The sequence below is a fragment of the Gouania willdenowi genome, chromosome 24 (genome assembly GCF_900634775.1).
Source record: "Gouania willdenowi chromosome 24, fGouWil2.1, whole genome shotgun sequence".
Taxonomy (NCBI): domain Eukaryota; kingdom Metazoa; phylum Chordata; class Actinopteri; order Blenniiformes; family Gobiesocidae; genus Gouania; species Gouania willdenowi.
In genome coordinates this window covers 4182423-4190985 of record NC_041066.1, presented here as the reverse complement: position 1 = coordinate 4190985, position 8563 = coordinate 4182423, and the positions used below count along the sequence as shown (strand labels likewise).

Genomic DNA, 8563 nt, shown 5'->3' with positions numbered 1-8563 from the left:
ACACTGCGCTGTGTCTAATATGAAGTGACAGTAATAGGCAAAAAAAAACACAAACACACACACACACAGGAATATAGAGGTTAGGAAAGATACATTATTTTTCATAATTTCCAGATTAATTTAAATTATTGTTAAGTCTATGTTCTAAAAAAAAAAGAGAGAGGGTGAGAGAGAGACCCAAGGACAGTTTCAAAGAATTCTTTCACACTTGCATTCAAAGTGTCTTTTGTCTGGCCAATGTGTGTGAAAGGGTTCATGTGTGTCAATTGTGGCTTGATGTTTGGCAGACATGCAGAAATGCCATTTTTAACTCAGTAAATGTGATAAGGATTTAGATTTAAAAAGCAAGTGAATAGTTTCTTTTAATCTCTAACTCACTCTGATAGAGTAGGTTCTGCAAAATTATTTTAAGAGTTGGCACACAGATAAAAACGCGTATTTTCCTCACCATTAGAATATACAGGAATGCATGCGAAAGTTTTAGAACACAGATTTTCCAAGTCGTCCAAGTCCATTCGAATAGCTTGAAATAGTACACGGTGAAGTGCCAGAGGTATCTTTAAAAAAGGAAAAGGTTACTTAAAATTGAAAATTTAACATAACATGCTGTTAATTTTGTCTTCTTTTTGGACTGTTCAAAGAGAAGACAAAATGAATGAGTCAAGTGGAACTTCAAAGGAACCATCAAAGGCAATCAGCAGAACTCCTCTGACGAAGACTGGCAGTTGACAGTCAAAATATGTCAGGAGATAAACATTTCCTGAAAAACCTTATCTGACTAAAATAAACCTCAATTTATGGGAACTGTTGGAAGAACATTTTGATGAATATTTAGTTTACATTGTAAAAAGAATGCCAAGAGTGTGTTCAGCTGTTACATTTGCTGAAGGAGGCTACTTAGATGAAGTCCAAGCATAAATTATGTTTTAACCTAATTAGATTATTTATTCTATTGTTTTATTTCAGAGAACAATCTCAAAAGTTGGGGTGTTCAAAAATGTGTGGCCTGTAGTGTATATAATGACAAAAATGTGTGAATTTGATTTTAAAAAAATAAAAAAAAAAAAAGCTTTGGAATAACAGCTTCTCTGTGAAAGAGTTACTGGAGGGGAAATGAGCACTAGATCCCATTTTTTAATCATGAGATGTACCAACAAGGAGTTCAGTGAGACTAAAAAGTTGGCTTGGAATAAACAAGTTTTACTAATCAAATTGTTCATTCTCAAACTCCTTAGTAAAGAAAGGAAATGTGGTAAAGTTAGGATACCGATGTCCTAGATTAAAGGCATACCAGCCAGTGATTGAGAGAGAAACTTTTATTGGTTAATATGACCTTTCACAGGTACATTGATGGACTTTGTTTATGCTATCATGCACTGACACTGTATAACAGTGGATCCCGTAGACTTTTCATATTTCAGATAACAGCATCAAATGGTGTTTGCTGTGATCAGTAAGTGAACATCACAAAAGGCTTTTGCTCAGTATCCACACAAGGATATTTTGTTTACAATAAATTAGTAACATGACTGTCAACTTTGACCACTTACTTTCTGCATAACATTAGCCCCCTATCACCAAAACCTCAGTGCAATTGCCATTGTAATAGTAAAATCTATGTTTAAGTACCAACAAGACTACGATCAATTGATGGTTTAAGAAAATGCAACAAGGATAAAAGAAATCTAAATTATGAATAATCCAAGAGTTTGGTAGTCGTGGCGCTACTTTGACGTTACAATAAAAAAGTGACTAAATATTAGTCCAGACTATAAGCGGTCTTCTAAAAACTCACATTTTATTGTGACACAGTTAGCAAGATTTATGTTACCACATATCTAATGGTCAAGCATCAATGTTTACATTAAATCTGAAAAAAAAGGAAAAAAAACATTTTAAATCACAACACAATATTTCTTCGAACTCTGTTCATGACGCACTCACAGATAAAGAGAGATAAGATTAACATTGAACTAAATGACTCTCAGTAATAAAGTACATTTCTTTCACAAAACGTGCGTTCTAGTGGCCTGAACCAGGAACCCCACAACTCTCACACATCCCATAATACACAAAACCTTAAATCCCAGACATATTCAAAGTTTATCAGGAAATTACAGCCAGTGTTGACGTACAATTAGGAAAGAAAAAGGAATGTCAATAAATATAGTTTTTTGGGAACTGATTGGTTAAGTAAGACAGTGAATAAAGAACCGAAGTATGGTCTCAAATTCCTCCAAAGTGATCTAAAAACAGTTTCTTACAGTTGTGTGTGATAAAGAACAACACATCCTTGTTTATGCTAATGTAGATATTGTTCCTGAATGATATACTAGGTAGTAGTTAGCAAATAGCCAATCAACAATGACTGTTTGTTTAAAAATGATTTTGTTTGTTGTGGTCACACTCATCTTTTAGAACATGAACTTTCCTGTAACAATGAAACAAATGACACTTGAGTTATGTGTTGTTTATAAGTGTATAGCCTATATTAATGGGTTGTGAAAAATTGTTTGTCTCAATAAACCAAAATATCAAACCCAAAATCAGGAATAAGTGGCCTATAGGTGGACGAACATTAATGTATTAAATTCTAATTTGAAGATATGAAATCCTCAATGCAGATTTTTCTAGCCTTGTACATCATTTGTCATCTTTCTTTCATTTGTTTTTAGTGTTTGTGTTGGACTTCACAGAAGTGATCACATTTGTTGCAAAAGACAGCAAAGGAAACGACACGACTGCTGTTCAGACAAGTGGCTTTTCTGTTGTGTTTGCTTTTGCCCAAAACTCTGTATCTAACTTACATACATACTTACTTGCATACATTTTGTTCATGGACATGAACGGCACTTTAAAGTTCTTCTACATTAAGTATAAACATGTACTTTGGGTGTCTAAACCCGGTCCTGGAGGCTCAGCAGTCCACCAGGTTTTAGATGTCTCCCTGCCCCCACACTCCTTCACTCCTGAAGCAGCAAACAAGCCTCTGAGCTGTGTTTGAACAGGGACACATGGAAAACCTGCTGGACTCTTATTGTATGCATTCTAAGAGTTTTTAGTTGCATTGCCTTTGTTCATTTTAATGGTACTGCACGGATCAACTTCACAGTAAAAGCACATTTAAAATCCAAATAAATATTTCTACCCTTAATGGCCACTGCGTTTACTGTATAGTTAAAATGTACCATGGATATACAGTAGGGATATCACACAGGTCTAACAAAGTGTTTCGCTGGCTGTTTTCTATTATGAATTAGCCTGACCTGAAAAAGTACAGTGTATTAGGACATGGGTTGTTTCCTCACAGTGGACCTGTTGTAACTGTGCTCTGAAATCAAGGTTATCCTCTAATCTTCTGGAAAACAAAGTGATTTACTACCAGGGAACAAAAATGGGTCTAAATCGACACCGGGAGCATTTTAATCAGAACATTCACCGCTAACAATCTTCTGTAGTTTCAGAACATACAGTATACAATGACATTTAAGATTAGAAGGTAGAGGAACCACTTCGTGCAATAGCCGACATATGAAAGAGGTCGACTGGAGAGTTTCAGGAGTCAGAACGATAAGAGAGAAAAAGTTCATCCTGTAGCTTCATTTGTGTCCTGCAAAGTTTAAGCATCTGTTGCAGACACAGCAACAATTGAACTCTATAAAGATCAAACTTTTAGTCAGATATCAATTGTGTTTTAGTTGTTGTAATAGTGTAGAAAAAAACAAAACAACCAAGCTACAAATTTAATGTTACCTTGGAAAATAAATCCTGTCATTCTGTACTCCAGTTTAGTAGCTGTCCTGTGCTCTACCTTAATGCCACTATTACAAAGGTTGGTAAAAATATTAGTGACTTATACCTTGGAATGTGTTACATACCAGGTTTAAGAGTCTCTTTACTGTCAATGAGGTTTGAAGTTTGTCCCACCTCTGACATGAATCACGTAATCAATTGTTTCCCATTCTCCGGCCGAAGGCACACACACCATCAGCCACAGAGAAACCTCCCTTACACATCCAGGTCATCCGGTCTGGCTCGACTGCTCATCCTGCTGCTGGCCCGGCTACAAGGCCGAGCTTCCATTAATGCCAGAGGCTGCATCTCGTGTCCCGCTGAGGACAGTTTCTTATGCTCCTGGGTATCATCAGGGAAGTCAAACGCTTGTGCGTGGGAGTTTGAAATAGTGCTTCCTCCACCATGCTGTCCCAGCCGGTTCTGCTCAGTAGAGTAGTTAGCCCAGTTTTGCTCATTGGCTTGCTTGTTATAATTACGACATGAGCCAGTACCTCGCTCCCCTGTGGCCAGTTTGTAGCCAGGGGGGGACAAGGGTGAGAGTGGGGCAGTTGGGGAAGAACAGCCATTATAATAGGCATATTTAGTCGTGGACAGCTCTTTAGGTGTAGGACTCAATGTGCCTCCACTTGGATACAGAGTAGGAGGCTGTTTGCCCTTAACACGATCCTTGATCCTCTTGAAAAACACATAGAACAGCTCAATGACATTAAGCACCAAGGACACCAACGAAACCACCAGCATGAAGATGATGAAAACCGTCTTCTCTGTTGGCCGAGACAAAAAGCAGTCGACCCTGTGTGGGCACGGGGACCTCTCACATGTATAGACTGCAGAGAGGCTGAAACCATATATGTACCACTGTATGACCAAGAAGCCCACCTCGAACATGGACTTGAAGAATATGCTGAAGATATAGGTTCTGAGTAGAGCCCCTTTCATCTTCACTTTGCCATGCTCTTCAATGCCATACTTGTGTTTTTTTAACTCGATTTTCTTCAATGGTAGGTCCACGTCCCCGCCATCGTTTTGCACAGCTTTTAGCACCTCTTCTTTCCTGTTAAGTTTCTGTTCTTTCCTGTTCAGATAAAAAACGTGGGCCAGGTACAAAAGGGTGGGTGTCGACACAAAAATGATCTGGAGTACCCAGAAACGTACGTGAGAAATGGGGAAGGATTTATCATAGCAGACGTTTTCACAGCCAGGCTGCTGGGTGTTACATTTAAAGGCCGACTGCTCATCGCCCCAGGCCGATTCCACCGCAGTACCAAGTACCAGGATCCTGAAGATGAAGAGTACTGACAGCCACACTTTCCCTCCTGCTGTCGAGTAGGCCTGGACCTTGTCCAGCAGTCGACCCAGAGCACTCCAGTCACCCATTTTCAAGGAGTGGTATCTAGTCAAAATGAGAGAAAAGAAGTGTTTAGTTGGCAGGACCCAAGAACAACTCATGTGGCTAAGACTTTTGTCAAGAGTTTTAAGAGGTAGTGGTAGTGGAACATTTTGATCAAATGTTTTATACTCTATGAACAAAGGTAAGTTTGGAAAGACGTCTGACAAAAACAGCAAAAAAAAAAACAAAAACAAAAAAAAACAACGTAACTTTGATTGCTCACTAAAAAGTAGTAAATATTAAAAATTGACACAGAAATCCTGCCTTTGTTGCTCAGATAAGCAAGATGTCAAAAACAAAACAGTCACCCATCTTATCCAAACAGATCTAAAAAAATAAATTTCACAATTCATCACTAGAAGTGAAAGTTTTCAAACACATTAAATGTGCTGCTTCTGACATCAATGACAGAAAACGAGTCTGCACCATCATGGACCAGTCCCAGTCACTAACTGATCTCTTGGAAAACACTTAACTACTGTTCACTGCAAACATTCTGACAAAAACATGATTTCCTGGGTGTCCATCATAGTTTCTGTTCATTACAATTACATGCACACAGTCAGCCTCATGTGCATTAAATTCATTGGAAAAAGAAAGTGAGTAATTACTTAAATCCACCAAATTAGCATAAAGTACAAGCTGTTTCCAGATATTTTAATGGCATGTACAAACGTAAACATTAAAACTGCTGGAGACAATTGTTTTTTTGTTTTGTTTTTTTTAATCAGATTAAGACATACTGTAGATAATAAATCAAGATCATTTACTAAAAAGATGTGTAAAAGGTTCAAATTGCTGCTCAGAAGTTTGATTTCATCTTCACTGTATACACTGTCTTATTGACGTTGTTGGAAAAATTTTGCACGTTGAATTGTGGGATGTGGAGTCCCGTAGACGGATCCATAGAACTGTTTTTACTTCATTCTTACCATGATTTCTTGTGTTTTTGTTCTAGGTTGTTACCGTTATTACCCGGGGTATCACCTCACTTTGTGAGACATTAAAATACGACCAGATTCAGATGTTTCTTTGTAAACCCAAAAATAATTGTTTACCATTGTTTTGCTGCAACTATCAGTTCATGAAAACACTAGAAATGTGTTGGAGGCAAATACATTAAATCATGGTTAAGCTTTAAGCCTAAATTTAGCCCAGAATGTAGATCAAACTGTCATACAGCAGATATTTCTTTGTTGTTGTTTAATAAAGAGGTAAAGATTGATGTATGCTTTCTAAGTTTTATTAACCCAAAACTCATTCATTGTTAATTAGTAAAGAAATAGATTGTTCATGTCTAATTATCTTAATGTAGATGATGACATGTCAATGTTTAAACAAACACCATTCTTCTTAATGGTCTTAATCTAACTGGTCCTTTTACTTTACTATCCTTTTGGATTACTAGGATAATATGCAGAATAAATTTAAGTGTTTTATTACATTTTTTTCAATAAAGTATACAGTTTTATTGATTTTAACAAATATTGGATCTGATAACCTTTGAGTTGAAAGGCACAACATATTTCATTTATCTCACATGTCCTTTGTTACATATCAAAATACAAATTAAGAAGTAATCTGTGTTATTAGGAGCATGTCTGAACTTTTACATGAATGACCTGACCTCATACAAGGAGAAAGAGCCACTGCTCTGCATGTAACAGATTAGTAAGACATTTCCAACAGGCAGAGCTTTGGACCTTATATGCTCTAAGGACCTTATATACTATAAGGGGGAGTGGGAGCCTAATAAGAGAGGACGGCTGGAGGTTTGAATCCAGCTGTGAGTACGATGAGGAAAAATGGGTTAAAGGCAAAATAACTCCACTTAGGTAATCAAAAAAGGATAACTGGTTTTAAAGCTCAAGTGAATTACACACAAGACATAACACAGCAGACTGCATTACATTTAGGTTGATTCTCCTCAATAATGTATGTAGCTTTATTCACTGTTTACCTTGTTTTCTAAGTCTTAAGATTATAGGCCTGGTGAGGTTTAAAATGCTGCATAGTAAAGAGCTGACTGCCTGTGTTATTGGTACAAGAAAGAGCCAGGCCTGTTCCAAGTGGTTCAGTAAGAAACTTCCTGAACAGGAGTTAGTGTATGTGTATGTGAAGACTTGGTGTCACTCTGCCTTTAGATTAAACCATACGCTATCCTCTCCAATTGAAAAGACACTAAATCTATTATTATTCTGCGAAGCACTTTGTTTCAATCACAAGCAAAATGTTAAAACAAGAACATTGAAAAACCAAGGAATCCAAGAAAATACAGTGCAAGTTTTTTTTTTTTTTTTTTTACAGAGAATCTATCCCGCCACTTTCTCCATGACTGAGTTTATCTGCTGTAAATGATCAAGACATAGTAGAACAATGAAGTGGGACACAATGAGCCCCTGTGAGAGCAGACCTCTCAGAAATGGCACTGCTTTAAGGGTTTTGATTGTCACAAGATCAGGCAGGATAACTGAAACTTGAGGATTTCCTTCTACATCACCTCTGTCTGTGGAAAAAGTTCACATCTAGTTCTCTCAGATTCCTCAAGGATGAACACAGGCTGTCACAGAGTGGGATGGAAAAACCTCTGAAGTGTGACACAAACGTTAGGAATAAAGAGCAAATGACAGCTCCTCTCTGTTCTAAAGAAAAGCCTTACAATCCATTCCCTTTAGAAAGTCGTCAAAGTGGAGGACAAACTCACAGCCCGGTGACCCGTTAACGGGTCCTTCCTCTCATACACTCTTACCTGGAAAAGACACACCACACTGAGGGCGCTCAGGAAGAGTCCCTCTGCCACGACCACGCACAAAGCTGGGACGGAGTGAAAGCCCGAGTTTGGGCGCAGGAGGAAAAGTGGGGAGAACTTGTCAAACTCCCTTTTTAACGGCCCCGTCCGAGAAGTTGGAGTCACCTGATTCATACGTCAGGGAGAGCAGCGCTGATGGGAAACAAAGAGCTGAGTGCACTCCGCTTTAAAAACACCAAGACCACTTCTCATAACACTGCAACCGTCGTAGATATATAGAAAAGATATATTAAAATAAATAAATTAATTAATTAAAAAAAAAAAAAAAAAATTAAACATCGCACCAAAAATTAAGAAAAAGAAAAATACATAAAACGATTTAAAAAATAAATAAATAAAAAAGATTAGTTAGAAAGGGAGCAGGAAGACGTACAGGCCTATAAACTCTTTAATTCCCACCCGCTAATTCATTACAATATTACGGTTACTTGTTATATAAATGAATGATTTATTATATACAATATGCATCGATATATATGTATTCAACAGCGCCTGCATCAGTACATAATTATACCATATAAGTCATCAACTTCATTACAATAAATGTATTGCCATTCATTCATTTATGA

The 8563-nt window shown here is 37.3% G+C and overlaps 1 protein-coding gene across 1 annotated transcript; it reads right to left on the bottom strand.

Annotated features, from left to right (window-relative positions):
* Nucleotides 1-1301: 1301 nt before the first annotated feature.
* On the bottom strand, nucleotides 1302-8092 carry gja1b (gap junction protein alpha 1b). Its single transcript, XM_028439767.1, has 2 exons — nucleotides 7935-8092; nucleotides 1302-5188 (listed from the first exon to the last, which is right to left on the bottom strand). The coding sequence occupies exon 2, from the start codon at nucleotides 5170-5172 to the stop codon at nucleotides 4009-4011; it is 1164 nt and encodes a 387-aa protein (XP_028295568.1). The 5' UTR covers nucleotides 5173-5188; nucleotides 7935-8092; the 3' UTR covers nucleotides 1302-4008.
* Nucleotides 8093-8563: the final 471 nt, after the last annotated feature.

Coding starts and splice junctions, on each gene's coding strand:
- gja1b (XM_028439767.1), bottom strand. CDS start 5,172: ATGGGTGACTGGAGTGCTCTGGGTCGACTGCTGGACAAGGTCCAGGCC.